This window comes from Mycothermus thermophilus (assembly GCF_041956435.1).
Source record: "Mycothermus thermophilus strain CBS 625.91 unplaced genomic scaffold VTJ04scaffold_3, whole genome shotgun sequence".
In the NCBI taxonomy this organism is placed as follows: domain Eukaryota; kingdom Fungi; phylum Ascomycota; class Sordariomycetes; order Sordariales; family Chaetomiaceae; genus Mycothermus; species Mycothermus thermophilus.
This window is the reverse complement of record NW_027191429.1, coordinates 475,742-497,421: the sequence shown is the minus strand read 5'-3', so window position 1 is coordinate 497,421 and position 21,680 is coordinate 475,742. Positions and strand designations below refer to the sequence as shown.

The following is a 21,680-nucleotide window of genomic DNA, read 5'->3' as shown; positions in this document are numbered from 1 at the left end:
ACGTTGCTCAAGCATGAAGACATATGTACTACAGGTAACTACCAGCTTGGATGACGGAATGTCGATATGGAGATGACGAAATCATGACTGATTTATGTCTATATGATCTGAAAGGGTATGGGGAATTTGAGTCCGAGTATGCACATATAAATGTCAAGTCGGTTTCATGTACTGATTTCGCACCGTGTACATATCCCATCGGCATATCACTGCGCTGTGTCTCGACACCCTGTGATTCATTCAGTCGAACAGCACCATCCAGGTTAATGAGGCCTTGGCAGTGAGAAGCAATGATGGCTGAAAGACACTTGGGTAGAAAGACAGGTGTCAAGTTGTTAGATATGTAAAACGGGCGATCCACAAGTTGTGGGCTGGTTGTTGACACTACACTAGAGGTACCTAGTATACCTTCTCTCTGGAGTCTTAAACTCATGCCATTTGTAGCTCTTTTCGGCTATTACGCATATTGCATCGGGAGCACTCTAGCTTCCTGCAGACTGTAGTCTCGCCCCGAGTCTTCGGGTTGTCGTTGTTACCAATAACAGAGTTCCACGGCGTCAAGCCATCTCCTCCGTGCCTCAGCAGTCCGGCGTCCGGATAGCCTCGGCCACTCGCCGCGCTGTGCGATGCACTCCTCATTCTTGCTGGTACTGTACATATCCTCAATCTACCCCTCACTGCCTTCACTGCATTCAGCAGGGTGGTCGCATTTCCAGCTTGACAGGGTCGCACTACGTCCGTAGTTACCATCCCGGGTATTGCTCCTGTTCAACCGCACTCGAGCACACCTGCTGCCCTTACCACTGACCTCACCCACCCTGGCTTTCTCTTCACAACATGCTTCATCCCTGGAGGCTAAGGAGTACATAGCGGCGGATGACGACGGAGCAGAGCTCAGCGACGAGATGCGTGAGGCCTCGTCGTCTTCCATCGAGGCACAGTCCGGCCAGGATGCACGTTGTTCCGCTTGTTTATCTGCGGGCCATGGCTGCTGTCGTGAGATGTACGAAAATCGCAGCTCTGATGGGATGGTGGGTGAAGCAAGAAGGACCTTTCCTTGCGGAAACGCGCCCTTGTTTTCGTGCGCGAACTGTCCACCCTCTCCTAGATGCCGTCCAGTCACGGCCAAGATGATGAGTACCTGAATAGGTACCTGCCCTGGGATAGATACAAAGCTGATGTCTGCCCCTCCTCTCGTCTGGCTTTACCATCAATGGATCGACACACCTCTTCCTATTCCAGCCCTACCACACCGCTCGTTAGGTACTTCTCGATTCCAACTTCCCAACTTGTTCCCGTCGGTCACCTCACTGCAGCTGCTCCTGCTTGAATCGCCGACCTAAGATCGACCTTTTGTTCTCCTTTTTAACTTGCTCAAAGTTGGGAATTCCACCGGGCCTGGCTCTCCTTTCATGCACGACAACGCTTCTTCGTCACCGTCCACAAATCTCATTTTGAAGAATCAAAGCCATCGTTGTGGCTCTCCCCTCCCCGTCCGGCACAAGAGGACCAGGGGCTGGCGGCCGTGTTCCCTGGTATGTACGCATAAAATGTTGCCAAGCCGATCCGCTACAACTCTGTTCAGCTCCCTTTGTCATGTCACCACCTCTGGCTCAGCTGGCTTTGCTGGTGTCCCCAGTCTGCTCTGCATTTCCCATCCGCTTGGCTGGGACCCCTCTCCTAGTTATTGGTCCAGTGGGACGCCACACATATTGGTGGACGAGTGGGAAGCAACCCACCAATGCTGGCGCCGATGCTGCGGCATGGGGTTGCCGCTCGCCGACCAGACTAACCAGGGGGGTGAACTAGTTGGATGGCCCGCACCCATCGTCATCAGCGGTCAGTGACGCGATGCTGGGAGATGGTGGTTTCCGGACCGGAGGAATGAGATCGCCAGTGTCATCGTACATACATGACGATCACCAGCCTCGTTGTTCGACGCAAAGTTGCCCCGAGAGCGCAGGAGGATCTACGGAGTAGTCAGGGGAGATATGAGGCTGGGCCTCCCCGCCCCATCATCTCCCTATCAGCCATGACAGCCCGACAACTTTCGTTCTCGCTCGAAAAATGCACACGATGGGAATCCTATGGACCAACGGAATGCTAGACTGTCAAGTAACGCAACTACTAAGTGGTCGTAACTAGCTGCCGAATCTCCGCGCATCTCACCCCTGCCAAACTTGCTCGGCGCCATCGTTGTGAGCGCAGGATCCGCTTTGTCTTCCGACAGTCCGCTGCACCGCCGATCTGCGGCTTCGATTCCGTTCCTGGCTCTCCGACCGGCCTGCTGGCCAGATACCTACTGCTGGTCAGTCACACCGGGGGACCGTCCATCAGCAAGCAGTTGCTCCCCATCTTCTTCATCTTGCAGTGCGATCATAAAGGCATCCCCTGGGGTTTCCGACTGATCGCCATCGACCCGTCGGCCGACCGCCGTGGAAGTGCCGGACGGCGTCCAAGAGTCGTATTGACAGCGCCATTCCGGGGATCAGATTGCCGTGCAGCTGATCTAACTAGGTCAGATCCGCACCCACGACGATCTCCCTCCCGCAGGTCTGCCCGCCCCTGTCATCCAATAGCGTCCTGGCGTCAACCAGCCTTGCAGGTAGGCCAAGCCCTTTTCTTTCTGATTCCCGGTCCTGATTTGGCCGGCCCGGCCCCCTCCCATGTCACCTCCCCCAAGAGCTTGAGAGACACGCCTCTAGAAGGGGGTGTCCCTATCATCCCGGATGCTCTGGCAAGCTCACGCCGAACGCCGACGAGTACAGAGAGAGGCCAAACCAGCCCAACTCCAAGATGTGAGAGTGGCAGGTTGCCCATGGAGCCCTTCCACAGACAGTTCCCGGTGCCATGGATTATTCCCTGTTCCTCAGGTTTCGTGGTGTTCACAATCCCTACACATTTCCCACTCGATCCCCTCTGGTTGTCTTTCTCCAGACACTGGGACGATCAGATAGGCCTCGCCGTCCAGCCCTGCCCGGTTTTGTCAAGATCTACGCAGCCACCACTGGCCCTGTGCATGGGGAACTGTGATTTCGGGCCTTTCACTCCAGCATCTCTCTGCTACCATCCCGAAGAGTATTGCATGCCAGCGGTGTTTCCCGGAAACCCTCCACTCACATGCCCACACCACACTCTTTTTCTTCCCAACACATCAAGGCGGGATCCCCACTCACCAGTGACCCTTGCATCATGATCCACTCCTCGTTTCTCTCTCTATCCAGGGCTAATGGAATCTTGCATTCAACGGCCGCCCCAGCCGGTCCTCCCTCATGTCCTCTTGGGCAGCCACTCTACCTCTTCTGTCTTGTCAACCTTGCCACCTGCCTTTTTCTTAAGGTGTTTCTGTCCAAAACGGCTTTTAGGTGACGACATCCTGGGTTTCCAGGTTTACCAGAGTCGGACAACATTCTCCTCAGTCCCCGTGGTCAGCTTGCATCTATCTGTGTTACCTCTTTCTTTGCCTGTCAGTGAGGAGGAGTTGGGGAGAGAGTGTGTGGCCATTTGGGGGTTGATGGTCGAGCATACCGACTGATGCGTTCCAAATGTCCTAGGCGGCATTTTCCAGCTCCTACATTCCTGAGCCCTCCGATGGTCGCTGAGCATACCACCTAAGCAGCCCCTCCTTCTCTCTGATATGCAGACATCTGCTGGTCCGTGATCCCCATTTTCCCAACTACAGCCACTCCTAAAACATATCAAGAGACCCATGTCTCGATTCTGTCTCTCTTGATACGACGAGCATGTTTCTGTTCTTTGGTTGTTTCTTGCCATTAGGGTTTTCCACATCCCCTCTCATCCTTCGCCGTGGTCTCGCGGTCGTTTGGCGTGGGCCTCTCGGACGAACTCCTGCCGGCTATCTGCTGCCGCTCACTGCAAACGCTTCTGACATCTCATGCGAACAGGTTCAGGATACCTGCATACAATCAAAAGTCTAATCTCCTCAGAACCCGGTTTCGAAACCCACCTTGAAGGCCTTGCAGCAAATCGGCGGCCCGTACCAGTTCTCGTCCAAGTGAGTATCTCCCAGACTCTGGTTTCTCCTACTGGCTGTCCCGGTGGTGGCAACGCGGGCCCGCCGGCCCTCCCCCCTAAAGCTTCCGACCAAGAAAGATTGCTGGGAAGGGTTAAGAATGTCATACGTTGCCATGAGCAGAAGCACGGATAGTTATGAGTCAAAAGGTCTTGAGTCTTGTTGCTAATATATCCAAACTCAGGCTCAGGACCTGGGCTGGCTACTTGTCTGGGACCGCCACGACGAAGTTCACCACGACCGTTGGGCCGTAGCCTTGACGTTTCGGCCATAACAGTCCGGCTGTGTTCAAGCACCGTTGGGCTCTGCCGCTACCTTGTTCCTCGTCTTGACGAGTTGAGACTTCCGGTAAGAAGACGTCCACCTAGTCCTTGCGTAGGCCAAACGCTGATGAGTTTACTGTCCCTAACTCTGACCAGACAGGAAGTCATCGCTCCCAGGAATCCACTGGACAGATAGGGTTCCATAATTCGCGAGAGTCGCGGTTCAATCAAGAACACTCAATCCATTCCCCAGAGCCGCTGCCAACCACTCGCTTGGATGTCGCCCACAAAAGCGCCGCAACCTGTGTACAAGGTGTACGAAGTATGTGGACGGTCTCTACACATTGCTCTTCAGGTCGACAGCCGGGCAGCGCTGACAGTTCATTTGATTCCCAATAGCCTGAGTACCCTCCTCATCGAACAATAATTGTCGACGAACAAGCCGAATCACCAGAGACGCTGACGCTCCGGCTGGAGGAGGCCGCTCGCAACGGAGATCTTGGAGGATGTCCTCCAGGTCTCCTGCCCATTCCAATGTCTGCGTATAAGCAGCATCCCCCATCACTTCACGGTATGCGCAAAACCCCTTCAAGCAAATCCTCGCACGCTTGACTTTCCGTTTGCGTCTTAGGGATTGTGCTGACTGTAAGCCATCGGCTCTCCTTGCCAATAGGGTACGCAGACTCGGCCTACACTCCGTATTCCTCTCAGTCATTCCCTTCTCAACAGGCCGACAATGCGGCTCAGCTCAACCAGATGGCCTTTGCGGCCAATAGCGCGGCTGTGGCTCCGTATCTGTCGACTCAAGTGGCCCAAAACTTCAGCCTTAACATCTCGTCATGTCGTCCAACGATAGGGTCCCAAGGAACGAAGGTTTCGGTGAAGGCAACCAGCCAGTACAACCTATTTTCCGGTGAATTCTCTGCTTCAACTCCCTACGCATGGCTCATCTTCGGCACACAACGTTGCTCTATGCAGATTTCAAGCAATGGAAGAGACGAGAACGGCAATTACACTTACACTCTGACAGCTGAAGCGCCTCCGTTCCTCAGCACCGGATGTCCATCTCTGAGCAATGTCCCATTGACGCTGGCTTTGGAAAACGCGAGCGGGGACGAGATAGCACGCGTTCCCAATGTGGCCGTGTTCTCTTACCACCACGGCCAAGGGAGTGTTGCAGCTGCTGGGGCAGCTGACAACGTTGCCACGCCGGGCCTAGGCTCCCCCAAGCCCAGATCACCTGTACACCAAGGCAGCCCACCACACTCAGCCTCGCAGCCACGACTCAAGCCTGGCAGCCCGGTTGCCCAGCATAGCTTGACCAACGAGGCATCTACAAGTGCATACGCCTTTTCCTCGAACAACGCGACAACGAACACTGCCACCCATGTTCAACAATCCTCAGCCGTCGTTCCAGCAGATTTCGCTACTCCTTCTCAAGGGGGCGCCTACGGCCAGGGAAACACCGGCGTGATGTCTTCATATCGTAGTCCAGCTCTGGCCGACCACTACCAACAACGAGCACCCCCGGCACTACGATCACCTCATTCAACTAACTGGTACTTTGGGAGTCCCATGGATCCGATGCGGACCGGAGCCTCAGTACTCGCTGGTGGCCTCCCGACATCCACGAGTCGGCCTGCTCCCCTGTCGATGGAGCCATCACACTCTGAGGAACCGAGGCTCGTCCGCACCAGTACCCTCGCTCAGCCAGCAGGTGGCTATCCTGGTTACGGGGTGTATCAGGAAAAGGCCTCGATAAAGTTCGTCGGCAACCTGGCGTCAATGGCTGAGAACTGGACACCCGAGGAGTGGGAGAACAAACGCAGGCTTGTTGTGTTCAAGAAGAAGCAGACAGGCAGCGTTCTCACTGTCAGCTTCCACGCCGTCAGTCCTGCTGAGCGGCCGCCACACAGCATCTGCATCAGCTGCATTTGGTGGGAGGAGAAACAAGCCTGCTACGTCACGTCCGTTGACACGATACATCTCTTGGAACAGCTGTTGGCTGCTCCCAACAGGTTCGGCGTTGACGAGAAGAACCGCATTCGCAGGAACCTCGAGGGGTTCCGGCCGGCCACAGTCAGCAAGTCACGCGCCGAAAGCGAAGAGTTTTTCAAGGTCATCATGGGCTTCGGAAACCCCAAGCCGCGCAACATTGAAAAAGACGTCAAGGTGTTCCAGTGGAAGGACCTTGGGCAGGCGCTGCAAAAGATTGTGTCGAAGTATAGCGCGTCGTCTGTGATGCCACCCACCACATCAACCCACATTCCTCCCTCTCTGAGTCTGGGGGCGTACCCGGCCTTGCCACCTACCCCTGTCTCGACCGCCTCCAGCAGCTCAAACGACGCTGCTTGTGCCTCCGGCTACGGTGGTCATTACCATCATCAAGTCGACAACCTCACCAGCCCCCGTTCGCTCCCCGGCACATCCTCCTGGCAGACTCAACCATACAGCTCGAGTGTGTCAAGGACCATGTCGCCATCTCTCAAGACTACATCCCCGGTTGCCGGCTCCGGCTTACGCATGTCCAGCACCCTGCCCGTGGTCTACGACCATCGCGGGGCCACACACAGTCTCACATCGCCTTACGGCCTGAGTACGCCGCCCTCGACTCACACAGCACCACCGGGAGGGGCGGCACGTCATGGACACGGACACGGCCACGTGCACGCGCAAGCCGCGGCGGCCGCCTATCCTGCTTACCATTCTCACCACTCTCACCACAACCACCAACAGCAACATCAACACCATGGACTGTCCCATTCGGCGCCACACTCGGGCCAGATGAGGTCCTGGGACCCTTACCCAGCAGTTGCGCCCGAGGGGTATGCGAGTCAATCGGGCGCCGGAGGGCATGCATCCACGGGTCAGGTGTACTCTGGTGGTGGAGGGGCGGGTGGTGGTGGTGGCGGCGCATCGGGAGCGACGGGCGATGGGTATGGGGTTGCCGTGTCCCGCGGCTGAGGTGTTGTGACCACATACATACCATTACTCATATCTTCTTTCGATCATCGATGGCTGCTTGCCTTGGTTTTGTAGCGTGGACCATCGCGGTGGAACGTCGTGGACTGATAACCCCCATGGCATGTTGGTGTCAAGACTGGTGGCTTTGTCAGAAGGGAGACGTCCTTCGCTGCTCCAGTTGGGAAGGCCTTGGCCCGAACGCCGTGAGTCAACGGTGACCAATGCGTGGGAGGATTCACGCCGGCGGATATCATTCAGCCTTGCTTTCCAGGTCCCTGGGGTGGCAGAAATGACATGCATCAACATCTCGGCAGTCAACAATCAGTCCAACCAGCCAGCCACGCATACGCACACAACACGGACCTCACGAGCCGCCGCAATCGGGACGCATTTCGAATCACCTCGAAAGAAAAGAATGGCGACAAAACCGCCGTCGCAACAATCATCTCTCTCTCCCCCCTACATCTTGTTTTGTCATCTTGGTGTTGTGGAGCCCGGTGTAACCGCTCCCACCTGCGCTGGATCACCTGGTTGTCACGACAACCAATCAGGGGCTAAACACCTCCTCCATCTCGAGATCCCGAGGGACGTCCCGAGACCTACCTACCTACCGCCACCACCAATCCTACTACGCTACAGCTACTACTAGCCGTGTCTTGTGGGAGGCGACAAGCACGAGGGTGGTGGACAGAGAAGGAATTTTCCGAAAGCAAGGCAGCCCTGCCGGTCTTGTTTGCGAACGCGGCATGGAGCGTGTTGAACCTCAACGCTAGGGATGGGTTAGGTTAGGTTCCTCCCTGAGTGAAGCGGCAGGGAAATCGGGGTTTCTGATGAACGGACTGACGCCATCGGCGGTTGCCTGGAGGGTGTCCGGACAAGAAGCGATCCTTCGGGCTTCGGTGAGATAATATGTGTCTTGCCCGGCCCGGTTTGCGATGCCGTTCACCGAACCATTTCCTAGGCAGCATGTTCAGCGTCACTGCGAGGAGTATTTCTTGTTTTACGTTCTTGTTACTGGCAGGTCGAAAACCGCCTTTGGAGGTTGTGTACTAAACGTTTCCTAAGCTTTGTTCAATTATCAGGTTTTTGGGTTGGCGTTGTTTGGACGGCGGAGGCAAGGTCAGTATTAATATGGAAGGACAGGCTGGGATGGGATTCTGGCTGGGTCGGTTGACATGTTAATGTCCTAGTCGAGTAATAATTGGGCTCCCAGGTTTGTTTGATCTTTCGGTTTTCGGTCAGGGGAAACATGGAGCACCTTACCAACCGGGAGACAGTTGAGTTGATGAGGAAGGTTGCCTGTTGCAGGATTGGGAAGGCATCACGCAATTCAGGTGGCGGATCAAGGCGTCAGAATGAATGATAGTTAGGAACATAAGGGTTGAGAAAAACTGAGTGTGTGGTGTGTGGTATGATGTTCTGAGCGTTATTGAGCAGCCTAGGTATCCAAGGCAACGCGGCCTCCTGAGATTCAGGGAGTGTTCGGGGTCCTAGTGACCTGTGCTCCGTATTCTAGAGGGCACTTGCGCCTAAAGGGTCGACTGAAATATCCTGCGCACCATATTTGCTTCCCAAGCGTCCTGATCTCACATCCTCCAAGTTCCGAAGCCCCACGCCTAGCAGTCTACTCTGACTTCTCACAACTCTCCCGCTCTAATAGCCTCGCGGCGGGACGGCATTCTGGGAACGCCCTGCTTCCACGAACGATTTCGTCACTGTCTTCGTAAGCTCCCCACGTCCTACCATTGCCGCCTTCTATTATGTGTAGGTACCTAACACCAGGTATGGCTACAGATACAGCTCCAATGAAAGACAGCCGCGATAGGCAGGCGGTTCTAGGAGGGACATGAGAATATGATTCCAAATCTCATGCCCACTTCGCATTTCCAGCACACCGGTCTCGATCTAAAGTGTCTCAGATGCAAAAAAGCGCACTTCGGCCCGGTTTTATTGTGCATTTCTCTGAAGTCATTGGAAGAGAAATACCACTGATTAATCCGAGCATGCACCGATGCGAGAGACTTATCCTCGACTGTACCTCGTTCTCAGGAGAGGCCGCGTTCGCATTCAACGACTAATTTCATCGTCGAGATCGGGCTTCGGGGTCTTTGTCGTCCGAGGCGATGGATGGTTTGCCAGAAACCAGAGGCGCCGAACTGAAACAAGACCTGAAAAAGCACATTGAGGTGTTCACGCTGGCTGACAGGCTGGGAATTTCCCATCTGCTTACCGAAACGGCGAGCGACATCTTGGACATTGTTTGCTACCTAGGCCTTGGCATCTTCCGCGACAGTGCCCTCAGAATGTTCCCGAAATCGATCGAGTCGCGCCGGTTGTTCGAGGACGGAGTTATGAAATCATGCGGGACTACTACAACACACAGGTCAATTCGGCTGCTAAGCCATTTGGTGACGACACGACCTTCGTCGGGGAATCGAAGGCTGTTGAAACTATCTTGCGGATCTACGTCGAACTGCTGCCTCGGTCTTTGGGGAACAGGGGGGACAATGAGAGGTGAAGGTCGATTCATCGGTTAACACCACACCCGGCTCTTATGTGGATAGACTGGGCAGTGCGTGAGTTCGTAGTTTTGTAGTTCCAGATAGCGTGTGTCACGGCTTCCGACAGTAGAGGTGTTGTTGTTCTGCAATATTAAAGGGCGAGTTCGGTTGGTGTTGATACCTTTAGCAATGCACGGCTTGAAAACTATCCTCAAGGAAACACCTTACTATAACAGCCGTACTTCAGCCAAGCATCGCGAAAGTTTAGGTACCCCAAGGCACCCTCCCAGGCTGCCCTTATGAGTGCTGAGCGACAGACAGGCAGTGCTGGGGCGCATAGGTGTTTATTTGAGGTTTCATGTACTTGATCTTTGCTTCCCACGTATTCCTCATCACCAAGCGATAAACCGGCCGCCCTCCAACCCCTCAGCACACTCGGCAGCATGGACGGAGATAAACCAATGATTCAATTTGCAGATTCGGAATGTCCCTCATTGACACATGTATGTGATTATTGAATAGGTACTAACTGGTGTTACCCAGTCCCTTCGCTGGAGATGTCATCTGCATCAGATTCTCCAGCAATGTCGAATTCCCATTCCATCTGGGCATCTTGGAAAAGGATATTGGCCTAGTCGATGACCTCATTATCGAGACGATGCGGTGCAAAGTAATACAAATCTCGGAACGGCAGCTCGCACGGGTGTGACAGCCCAAAGGGCAGCAAAGTGGTCATATATTGTACCCAATTCTCCGCCTACACAGTCCATGCACTCGTCGAGTAGGTATCAATATCGAGGCCACGTCAGCATACCTGATCTGAAATTGAAGCATTCCGCTCCGGATACCGACGCGTCAAAGCGTGCGGACCTCCAAGCACGTCTCGAAGTCTATGCGCTGGCGTATCACTTAGGAATGGACCACCTACCCAACGAATTTCTGAACACCATCAACAGCGCCATGTAGGTCGAGGGCTTGCCCTTCTTGGGCGAGACAATCCTCAACGTGTACCCCAAACCGCGAGGAGAAGATTGCCTTTGCGGTGGCGTCGTTCGAAGAGGATTTTAGGGACAAGTTAACTGCAAAACAATTATCCAGGTTTAAAGTGCTTCAGATATTTTCGGTGAACCTGGATCAGGCAGTTAAGGTAGCTTTGAGCTAGGGCCGAGTGGCGGACTTGATGAGGCCAATAACACCGGGAGTAAAGCAGCAGTCTTGCAACAAAGGGTGAGGTTAACTTTTAATCCGTGTTGAGGAGCGGACATCCCCACAATCAGCTGCACACAGCCAAGGTTTCTGCCTTGCTCAGTTCCATTTCACTCTCAGCTTGCAAGCTAAGCTACGGGTCTGGTCAAAAGTGGGAGCTTTTGAGGACTCTTGCCCATGGTTATTAAAAGGTCGAGTTGAGTTGCCCGTCAGGAGATGTAAAGAGACATGTCCTAACCTGCACTGCTGTTATAGGGATCCGGTTTTACGGTTGATCCCTGACATTTTTCCCCCCAGACAGACTGGGCTGTCATTTATACGACTGCCCAAGGTCGAGCTATCTGACGACAAACCACTCTGTCGACGTTCCCATCTCCATCATCCTCTCTCGCCTCAAAATGACCAAGTGCGAGCATTCAACACCTCATCTCGACCTCTCCCCTCACGCGGCCACGACAAAGTATGAAAGACCATCTCTGGCCCGTCGCCATGCAGCGACCACCACATCAGGCCGGGCCACAAACAACAAAGAGATCCTCGAACAGCACGCCAACGTCGAGTCTCTCTTCCCGCCGCCGCTGGTCCTACCAGATGACGCGCTTGTCATCGCCCCTGAAAACTCGCCTCCCCAGAGCCTGCGCTCATGGACCCTAGACAAGAACCGCAACCCCGTCACGCCACAGCGCAGGACCATCTACGTCGTGTCGCCGCCAAAGCGCGCATTTGAGATTGGAATGCCAAGGTGCCTTCCCCCCGAACCAACGATGATCGCGGAGTGGAGGTTGCCGCCCGACGTCGACCCGGAAGTTGCGAAATCGGTCCTAGTTGTGGATGAGGTTCGTGACTATCTGGCAGCGTTCTATCACCCACTTCCTGTGAAGAGGATGCTGGGGCACGTGGAATTCGTGCCCTGGAGTGACGATGAGGAAGAAGAGGATGAGGAGGAAAAATCCAACGGGAACCAGTACATCGGCTTGCAAATCGGCGACGGCATCACTCGCATCACGATACGCCCGTGCCCTGACAAAAGGTACGAGGAGCAGCTGCGAATAGGTGACCTGCTGGATGCCGCGGAGGCGGCGCTGCCAGATGATGCGTATGCCCTCATGATGGTGCTCTGGGACGACCTGTACGAGGACGATGATGATGAGTTCTGCTGCGGGAGAGCCTATGGCGGAAACCGGGTCGCGGTGGTGTCTGGCGCGAGATACCACCCGGTCTTGGACAGGTTCCGAGAGGATAATGAGCACGACTGGCCGTTTTCTCACTGCTCCGAGTTTGTGAAGAAAGCTTGTAAAGAGGCAGACGGAGGAAACTCATCCAGAAACACCAACAACAAGCGACGAAAGACGGCTCGGAACGGCACACTCGGCGCAATACAGCAAGACACACCCGGCCATACCACCATGAAGGCCATGATCCGAGCCGCGCTCGACGCAGAAGAAGCTCCAAAGGCGCTCCCATTCCGTAACGACAGCGCCCTGTGGATCTTCCGCGTCGCGCGCACCGCCGCGCACGAGGTCGGACATTGCTTCTGCCTGGAGCACTGCTCGTACTACGCGTGTGTCATGCAGGACACTGCCAGCCTGGCGGAGGACCTCCGGCAGCCACCGTACCTCTGCCCCGTTTGTTTGGCAAAGCTCTCGCGTGCCATCGGCGACGGCGCTGGAGTTACGGCCGGCGGAGCTCTGAGCGATAATAAGATTGATATCGACACGGCCTTTTGCATCAACCGCTACAAGGCACTAGTCCAGTTCTGTACTCGGTGGGAGATTGTTCCCATGTTCGCGGCGTACCGATGCTGGCTGGAGCAGCGCATTGCTGTGCTACAGAGCGAATAGAATTCTGTAGCCTTCTGGCGGTCGCTTGTACATTCCTCGCCGATATCCACAGCAAGACGATAACATGGAGTTGATGAGTCAGATCAGACTCCATTCTGGTGCATCCGCGGCTTTTCACGGCGTGTCAGCATGCCCCGCTCCCCGCGCCCCGCGCCGGACCCCTTGAGATGCGACCGCGGGGCGGCGCGCCCTTCCCGGGACATCAGCACCAAGAAACGAAGGTTTGTAATACATACGCCGGCGGGGGTAGGACTATGGGCTTTGTATAAGACGGGACGATAAAAGTCAACGGAGTACAAAGAGGGAGGGATTTGGTCCCTTCATGTTACGTTCATCTGAATCATATCAAAATCCTCCCCTGTCTTGAGTCCTCACGAAACATCATGGGCGCCACCACCACTGATCTCCCCGTGAGGGAAAAGGCCGACTCGCCGGACGCATTGGCCCCGAAGGCCCCGGCCGCCTTCGGCCATGGGCTCCGCGACGAGCATTTCCTATTTGCCCCTGGATACCGCAACCTCAATCACGGTATGCACCCTCACCTATCACCATCATCCCTCATCAACCAACTAATACGTCACCAGGCTCCTTCGGCACCATCCCGCGCTCTATCCAAACCCTCCTCCGCTCCTACCAAGACCAAGCTGAAGCCCGGCCGGACCCCTTCATCCGGTACACCTACCCGCAACTCCTAGACGAGTCCCGCGCGGCCATCGCCCGCCTCCTAAAGGCGCCCGTGGACACGTGCGTCTTCGTCCCCAATGCCACCACCGGTGTCAACACGGTCCTGCGCAACCTCGTTTGGAACCCCGACGGCCGCGACGAGATCCTCTTCTTCGACACCATCTACGCCGGCTGCGGCAAAACCATCCTTTACGTCTGCGAAACCTCCCAAGGGCTGGTCAACCCCCGGCAGATCAAGCTGCAATACCCGTGCCCGGACGCCGACGTGGTAGCCGCCTTCCACGCCGCCGTCGATGCCTCGCTCGCCGAGGGCAAACGTCCACGCATCTGCCTCTTCGACGTCGTCTCCTCCACCCCGGGCGTCCGCTTCCCCTGGGAAGACTTGACCGCCGCATGCCGCGAGCGCGGAGTCCTCTCGCTCGTCGACGGCGCGCAGGGCGTGGGCATGGTCTCACTGGACCTGGGCGCGGCGGATCCGGATTTTTTTGTGAGTAACTGCCACAAATGGCTGCACGTGCCGAGGGGGTGCGCGGTGTTCTACGTGCCGGAGCGGAACCAACACCTCCTCCCATCGACGCTGCCGACCTCGCACGGGTATGCGCCGCGCAAAGACGGGCCCGCGAGCAAAGTCGCGCTGCGCGCCAACCCGCTGCCGCCGAACCCCAAGTCGCATTTTGTCGCCAACTTTGAGTTTGTCGGCACAATGGACGACTCGCCTTATCTCTGCGTCAAGGACAGCATTGCGTGGAGGGAGGAGGTGTTGGGCGGGGAGGAGAGGATCTATGCCTATCAGACGGATCTGGCGCGTCGTGGTGGCGCGAGGGTTGCTGAGATCCTGGGGACGCGGGTGCTTGACAATGCTGAGCAGTCGATGACAAGGTGTGCCATGGTGAACGTGGAGCTGCCGTTGGCGGTCGTGCAAGAGGAGAAGGGCGGAGAGGAGGCAGGAACACCGCCGCCTGGTGTGACGCGCATCCGGTTCGGTGAGGCGTCCGTGGCGCTCAACTGGATTTTGCGCAAGCTGATGGACGAGCACGACACCTTTGTGGCATTGTACGTGTATCAGGGACGGTTCTGGGCGCGGCTTAGTGCCCAGGTGTATTTGGAGTTGGAGGACTTTGAGTGGGCTGGAGAGCGGTTGAAGGAACTATGCGACCGGGTTGCTACTGGAGAGTACAAAAAGGAGTGACGGAGCACGGTTATTGTCTCTTCTGAATCTGCGTGAATATCTCATGGCATATTATAGGGAGCTATGATGGCGCTGTCTTGGTGACCAACATCGATGCTGCATATGAGTATATGACCGTGTGATTTCATAGTACTAATGCTCCCAGACTGAACCTCAACCACCTGAATAATGCCCTCCGTGTTCCTATCATCCAACATTATGGGGTATGTGCGGGTAAGTACCTATCCAAAACATATGAAAACATGCAATAAAAACGCCCTGCTATGCCGCTCTCAACGTTTCCCAAGCAGCCGACCGTGAAATGATATGACCAAGAGGTGGGGGTATCGGGGGTATTGTCGTAGTAGTAGTAATTCCAGCCCATCAACTCCAATACTTTCTTCCGTACTTTTCTTTCACGATGATCCCTTCTTCTTCCACTCCATAATCTCCTTGGTGGATGGCAAAAACATTTTGGAGTTGCGACAGGGCTCCTTTGAGGCCCTCCCAAGATACGCTAAATATTCCCCACGCTTTCGAATCAGAAACGCCAGCGCAAGCGTCGGCTGAACGTTCCTCTTGACCGGCTTCTTCCGCTGCGCCTTGCTCTTGTCCAGGCTGCTCCCGTCGGCGTCGTGGTGAAACATGGCGCCCGCCACCGCCGATGCCAGTTGCCGGGCATCGGCCTCGTTGATGGTGTCCGACCCCTTGAGCAACACCTCGGCCCAAAGCGTCAGGAGGTGTTTGGTGAGGTTGCGGTGGGCGGTGGGCAGACGGTTCAGGGCTTCGGTCCAAAAGTCCAAACCCGTCTCGATGCGCGGGCAGGGAGGCTCGATGGCGCCCTCCTGTCGGGCTAGCACAATCCATGACTTCAGAACGGATGAGGGAATGAGAGGTTTCGGGAGCTCCTGGAGGTAGACGAGGATGAGGCGGGCGGCGTCGTGGATGGTGTACTGGGTCCCCTCGAACTGGAAGTTCTCCCCGTACATGGGAGGCTGGCTGAAAATGCTTTTGAGGTTGGCCACGTTTTGCTCGCTGCCGGGGAGGGAAAAGATGTTGTTGTCCGTTTCACCTGGTAAACCTTGTCAATTAATTGGTGGTGATGAAGGATGAAATTTTTCATGAACTCATCTTACTTACCTGAGTTCCGGATGAACTCGCAGCACTTATGCACCGAGATTGGGAATGTCCTATACGACGTACTCTTCCCCTTGTGGGAGATGCGAATCTTCATGGGAGCAACCCGAAGACTCTCCTTGAGGTCCACGCCAAACACCGCCGCGGGCTCCTTGGGCTTGGCCTCGCTGGCCCAAGGCATGCGGAAGAACCTGGATCCGGAGCCCGACTCTCCCCGCGACGGCGGTAATACTAGGGACGGAGCCGGACCAGATGCGCTGGATGTGCGCGGGAGGTCGATCTGGTCATCGGCCTGGCGCGGCGGCGTCAGCAGTTGCACCGGCGTCAGGGTCCGATGCTCCATGCACACCACCTCCTCGTGGTGGGTGTTGCTGCGGATGCGCGAAAAGAGGTTGATGGACTTGCGGGAGGGGTTGGCACGCTGGCGCGACTCGCCAGAACCAACACTCCCCAGGGAGCTGACGCTCCGGACGTCAGACTTGGCCGTCATGATGGGTCGAAGGCCGTGCGAGGTCTGGTCGCCAAAGGAGCCGTCATACGAAGCCTCAGTCGGTGTCAGGAGTGATACGCCGTCCTCGTTCACGCCGGCGCCGCCGTCCCTGGCTGAAGTCGCCGTGTCGATGGTCTTAATGGATAGCTTGCGCATCCTGTCGTCGTACTCCGGGAAGAGGGAGGGGCTGAGCTGCAGCGGCCCGGGCGCAGGGATTTGGACTAAATCGGCAACCGGGGCGGCACCAGGTCCGAGCGCGTCCGACGGGATGCCGGGGGTGACGGGAGCGGAGGACGAAGAGCTGGTGGCCGCCGCCGACGACGACATGTCCTCGTCGTGATCCGGCACCAACTCGGGCACATCGCACGGATGAGAAAAAGGAAAGCGAGAAATTCTGCAAGACATTTTTGGTGGCGGTGAGGCGGGTGCCGGGTCGTCTATTTCTCCTACTGGTAGCGGCGGCAGCGCTTTGCCGTCACCCAGATGTGGGGCTTCCGCGTTGACGTCCCTCGCTTCCAGATGTTGCCCTTGCGATAGCGTCTCTTTGGGGCCAACGCTCTCGCCGTTACTGCCGGTTCGTAGGCGAGGTTGGTGAGAAGTATCAAGACCTGTTGGGGTGTTAATATGAGACTCATCGTCTAGGATCACCGAGTCGGCGTCGATGTCGTCGACCACGGTAATGCCATTGTCGTTCTCCTCGGCGTCCATGGTGGACGGGTTCCGGATGTGACCCCGGCTGGGAGTTTTGTGATGATGGCCTGGGCCGGGAGGCGTCGGCGGCAAGGCCTTGTTGAGAGAAGCGCTGCGGCTCCCATGGGATGGGACATGATTGCGGGCATGGCGGATAAAAGAATGCCTTGGAGTTGAGCAGACCGTGTCGAAAGACAGGCGAAAGTCCAACTCGCCGGGATCCCCGCCCAAGCCGACCAAAGCAGCGGCCAGTTGCTGGCGCAGCGTATCGTCGAGGATGTCACTCATGGTTGCAACCTTGCAATTTCCGCCGGGTGGATGCGTCGTCACGGCGGGGGTCATGACATAGCAGCGTTGTGCTTGTTCTGTTGCATGCTGATGGAGGAAAGGTGCGAACAATGGTGGTGATAACGCTATAGTTATGGCTGCTATGTCGCTCTCGTCGAGTTGTTTTCGTGGGGTCTTAGTTCCTCGAAGCTAGTCGCGGGCTGTCTCCAGTTTGCAGGCTGTGTAAGTTGGTGGTCGTATGGTGTGGAAACGGTCTGAGGCAATCTTGAAACGGCCGCAAACAAAACACCGGGTGATTCGAGGGCACAAACAAACAAACGATGCCCAAACAAGCATGTGCTCTTAAACTCAAAAGGATGGCAAGTAGCGAAGGAAGAAACAAAAGGTGGAATCTTGAAGCCTGAAAACGAGGGTGACAGAAGGATTTTAGGATCAACCGTGCCTTGTGACGGTGACCGAGTGAGCGTGTGAAAAGGGGTTCGTTCACTTGAGAGTGGGGAGCCATGGATGGCTCGGATCTCGTCTTCCTTCCATCCAAGCATTCCTCCCCAGCACAGAGGGATCCTACACTACGAGAACTCATAGGAATTGGCGATAGGATGTGATGAGTGTCTTGTGAGGGATGTTTTCGACTCTCCCTGCCTTCTCAAGTTAGGTAGGCGACTATCTGACGTATCGGCTATACTCCGTACATCTAGGCGATCGCAAAGCAGCAACTTTCACAGGTTGATCTGGCAGAGTCCTCCAGTAACCAGGCCCTGAACGGCGAGCAGTTGCTGTTTCACTGCCGCTCAGACGGCGCACGGCTCAGGGCAGGGTCCATGCGCCACAAGAAGCCGGGATTCTGGCCATCGACACCAGCCTCCCCCGGTTTCTTGGCTGAGCAGCTCAAAGCTTAAAAAAAAAATCCGATGTCAGCTCGTTTCATCAACCTCAAACACCTCTAGGCCGCAGCTTTGTGCGTTCAGTTGTTTTGGACTGGACCATACGGAAGACCAGCTGGCCTTTGGCATTGATCTTGTTTGTTTCTCGGTTCTTCAAGCCTCTGAGATGCCGAGTTCCTGAGCCCGCTCACGGTTGACTACCCCCTAGCTCGAGACTGGGGCATGGAGCGGGGGCGGAAGTGAAAAACAACCCATGCCCTTGCTGCCGCGTTGTGGTGATCCTTGCTCCTTGTCCTAAACCATGTTTGTGCTGGAGAAGACGCCACCTCCAACGGCTCGCACCGTTCGATCGGCGGGATTGCTTGGGGGGAACCGACACCAATACCAGGTCTCATGATTTGATATAGATGGGAGTCCATTGTACGTACAACATTGTTCACTATCCTAGGGTAGCTTCATGACAGATCAAGCTCTGTTATTTGGCCCATATGCCGCTCAATGTTGCAACAAGCAAACCCGGATGAACGAGCAAGAAAAAAAGCACTCTCGAAAGCACATGTGAGGAAGCATTCCATGCGACTGTGCCCATGGTCAGGTGCGCCGCTCAATGCCACCACACCTTAAACTATTACCGTAGCACATACAACCTCAACCTTTTCAGCATTTTGCGCCGTCGCCCGCAACATCCACCCAGCTTTTCCATCTCTCACACCGCCAGGCAAGAAGCTTTTCTTCGTCCTTCCCACTACCGGACCTCCCGCGCCGGTTGTAACTCTATGTTGGACCTACACCATCACTAGCAGTAGCGTACACAATGGAATCCCCACCGTGATCTCCGAGTTGCGCCGAGCCCAGAACTTTTGCGGGGTGGAGTGAACCCAGCTTTGGCGTCCTTTTAGTATCTTTTGGGCAATTGGAGGCAGCTCGTGACTGAAAAAAGTACTGCGTGCTGCCAAAATGGAATGGAATGCATTAACATTCGGGGGCCAAAAAGGTCAGGAAGACCTCCCGGTTTCCTGAGTAGGATCATCGAACACAAACGCACATTCCCTCTGGAGGAAAGCTGTGTGAAACAAAGCGGCACAGCATATGACAATTCAGGTATTTGAGGCACAGCTGTTCGGAGGATTCCAGGGAGTTTCGAAAACTCACTCAGCCTTTTTTCAGGGGTCTTTCAACGTTGCGGCAGCCAGCCGTGAGAGTAACTATCAGACAGACATGGATACTACACGATAAGACCTATGATGCAATGAACACAACGTGAGGTGCCCTGAGCACGGTATCGCCTGGCAGGACATGTCGCAATCACATGGCAAAAGAAACAAAAAAAAAAACCTCCGGCTTTTCTGTCAGCAGGAGATATAGGGAGTGCTCCGTACCATTGCTTATCCCCCACCATGTCAACGCAGCCAAGACCTTAAAAATGTCAGGAACGAGCCGGTAGGACTGCACGTCATGGGTCAAGCCGAATCCCTCCGACAGGGACAGTGTTGCGGTATGCTCGACGGCACAGACGGCTGCGGCGTCAGGTCGGGAGGGAATGTCAATCCTACGGAGGACCCTTTGACATGACAACCAAGTCATCACTACCTCGGCCGTTACAGCTTGTCCAGTCCGTTGACCGTCGGGTTCCATTGATGAATAGTAGCTGGTTCTCACTGTCAAACAGGAGACGTTCGGTCAAGTGTGTCAAACTCGGTATCCATGATGATCAACTTACGATTCGTCTAATACTAATAACCAAAGTTGCCTCTCCTACACAGTAAGCACTGTTCCAGCCACTTGAAGGAGGATCAAATCCCTGGCCCAACCGCCCCGAAGCCTGTTCCAACAGTATGTAGGTGGTAAGTACCACCCCCCTTCAAGCACCTTCACCCAACTTCAAGATTGACTTGACAGCGTCAACCACACTCTCCTCCAACCCCCGATAATCCAAACCCAACACATCCTTCGAGCGCGAGTTGTCAAACGCCCAGTGATCCTCGGGGAAATCCTCCATGTCCTCCGCCAATTCCCGCGGCGGCAGCAGCCCGCGCTCGCACAGCTCAGGGAACCGGCGGCGGATGATGCCTGCGATCCGGGGATTCGAAAAGTAGCCCCCCACTACGTAGAACCGTTTCCCGCCTGCCTCGGGGACTGTCATGGCACGGACGTGAGCGAGCGCTACGTCGCGGACATCCACGAACGTGAATACGGGCGCGGTTGGTTGGATTCCGGAGCGCATGGCCCCGGTGACGAGGTCTTGGATCCGTTGGTTGGATGTGTTAATGGTGCTGCCGGAAGGAAGGCTGCGAGGCAACGGGCCGAATGTGTACGTGTTGTTGATGACGGCTAGGTCGAACTTGGGGTTGTGCTTGGCGCAGAAATACCAAGCGGCCTTCTCAGCAAATGTCTGTGTTCTTCCGTCAGCATGCTGGCTCATCGTATTATGTGGTACATCGATGCTTATAGAGCTGGCTCATGGTCCGTAACCCTCACCTTGCTCCCCCGATACGTGTGCTCCTGGTCGTTCACGGCCTGTTCCCATGTCACATTCGCCCAGCAACTCTCGTCGTAGATGGGCAAATGTTTGGGCAGGTTAAGCATCGCCGCCGACGACGATGTGATGACAACGCGACGGACCGTCGGAGCGTGGGCGTGGACTGCTGCCAGCAGGCCAGTGGTCCCTTTGATGGCCGGGTCGAGACAGTCCTTGACCGGGTCGTCCCAGCGGAGTTTATACGGTGACGCGGTATGGATCACATAGTGGAATGGACCTTTTGTTTGGAACGCCTGGTTTTCTTCAGTCAGCAATGCATTAAATAGGCACAAAGGAAGCTCCGCCAACCTTGTCGAACGCTCCCTCACGAGCAATGTCCTCCACCACAACAAACGAGACTCGATCCCTGAAGGACGAGCTCAATGACTCCAGGATGCGCCGCCCCTTTTCGTCAGATCGGGCCGTAACGACAATATCGAAGCTGCGATGTGTCAGTGTCGAGCCCTCGGCCTCCGAACTCTAGGTACTCACTTGTGATCCAGGAGACAGTCCAAGATATGTGAGGCAACGAAGCCGGTCCCCCCTATTGTCGTCAGTTTCTTTGAGACTTTCCGTTGTGATGATAAGAATATCTAGCAACTGGACCTGAAACTTACCAGTGAGAAACACAAGCTCTCGACGGTCGGAGATCTCTGTCTCAGCTTTGCTTTCAGCCGTTGGTGGTGCCATCTCGTTGCGGTTGTCTAGAGCTCCCAATCCCAGGCAGCGAAGAGCAGTCACAAGAAAAGATTCAGGCACTCGGTATGGGCGGCTGTCGTCCATGTCACACTTTTTTGTGTCCCGGAGCCTCGATGAAAAGGTTGTCCGTAGCACGATGCGCACCTGGGTGTGACTTGCCCGTCAGCTTTGGGCTTTGCGCACGCTCGGTCATCCCCACCGCAAGCCCGGTCGAGTTGGAGTCCTTCGTGCCAGCCATTCCTGTCATTGTTGACGTCTATCTGCCTCCACATGGCAGCTGCTTGCTGGGACATTGATGATCCAGGGCTTGCAAG

General features: G+C 55.6%; 7 protein-coding genes across 7 annotated transcripts; 5 read left to right on the top strand and 2 right to left on the bottom strand.

Annotated features, from left to right (window-relative positions):
• Nucleotides 1-2,076: 2,076 nt before the first annotated feature.
• Nucleotides 2,077-2,579, top strand: VTJ04DRAFT_4279 (uncharacterized protein; the record flags this gene model as incomplete). Its single annotated transcript, XM_069362271.1, has 3 exons — nt 2,077-2,115; nt 2,231-2,461; nt 2,523-2,579. 3 exons carry the CDS (start codon nt 2,077-2,079, stop codon nt 2,577-2,579), a joined length of 327 nt encoding a protein of 108 aa, XP_069219235.1.
• A 1,058-nt stretch (nt 2,580-3,637) lies between these two features.
• Nucleotides 3,638-4,502, top strand: VTJ04DRAFT_4278 (uncharacterized protein; the record flags this gene model as incomplete). Its single annotated transcript, XM_069362270.1, has 5 exons — nt 3,638-3,653; nt 3,906-4,015; nt 4,218-4,275; nt 4,370-4,381; nt 4,453-4,502. 5 exons carry the CDS (start codon nt 3,638-3,640, stop codon nt 4,500-4,502), a joined length of 246 nt encoding a protein of 81 aa, XP_069219234.1.
• A 71-nt stretch (nt 4,503-4,573) lies between these two features.
• On the top strand, nt 4,574-7,260 carry VTJ04DRAFT_4277 (uncharacterized protein; the record flags this gene model as incomplete). Its single annotated transcript, XM_069362269.1, has 3 exons — nt 4,574-4,618; nt 4,696-4,867; nt 4,970-7,260. The coding sequence occupies 3 exons, from the start codon at nt 4,574-4,576 to the stop codon at nt 7,258-7,260; spliced, it is 2,508 nt and encodes an 835-aa protein (XP_069219233.1).
• A 4,105-nt stretch (nt 7,261-11,365) lies between these two features.
• VTJ04DRAFT_4276 (uncharacterized protein) lies at nt 11,366-12,808 on the top strand (the record flags this gene model as incomplete). Its single annotated transcript, XM_069362268.1, has 1 exon — nt 11,366-12,808. The coding sequence occupies one exon, from the start codon at nt 11,366-11,368 to the stop codon at nt 12,806-12,808; it is 1,443 nt and encodes a 480-aa protein (XP_069219232.1).
• Nucleotides 12,809-13,191: 383 nt separating this feature from the next.
• Nucleotides 13,192-14,681, top strand: VTJ04DRAFT_4275 (uncharacterized protein; the record flags this gene model as incomplete). Its single annotated transcript, XM_069362267.1, has 2 exons — nt 13,192-13,336; nt 13,393-14,681. The coding sequence occupies 2 exons, from the start codon at nt 13,192-13,194 to the stop codon at nt 14,679-14,681; spliced, it is 1,434 nt and encodes a 477-aa protein (XP_069219231.1).
• A 395-nt stretch (nt 14,682-15,076) lies between these two features.
• VTJ04DRAFT_4274 (uncharacterized protein) lies at nt 15,077-17,265 on the bottom strand (the record flags this gene model as incomplete). The annotated part of the gene is made up of 2 exons (XM_069362266.1): nt 15,077-15,732; nt 15,801-17,265. The coding sequence occupies 2 exons, from the start codon at nt 17,263-17,265 to the stop codon at nt 15,077-15,079; spliced, it is 2,121 nt and encodes a 706-aa protein (XP_069219230.1).
• Nucleotides 17,266-20,010: 2,745 nt separating this feature from the next.
• VTJ04DRAFT_4273 (uncharacterized protein) lies at nt 20,011-21,357 on the bottom strand (the record flags this gene model as incomplete). Its single annotated transcript, XM_069362265.1, has 5 exons — nt 20,011-20,541; nt 20,628-20,921; nt 20,977-21,109; nt 21,160-21,211; nt 21,285-21,357. The coding sequence occupies 5 exons, from the start codon at nt 21,355-21,357 to the stop codon at nt 20,011-20,013; spliced, it is 1,083 nt and encodes a 360-aa protein (XP_069219229.1).
• Nucleotides 21,358-21,680: the final 323 nt, after the last annotated feature.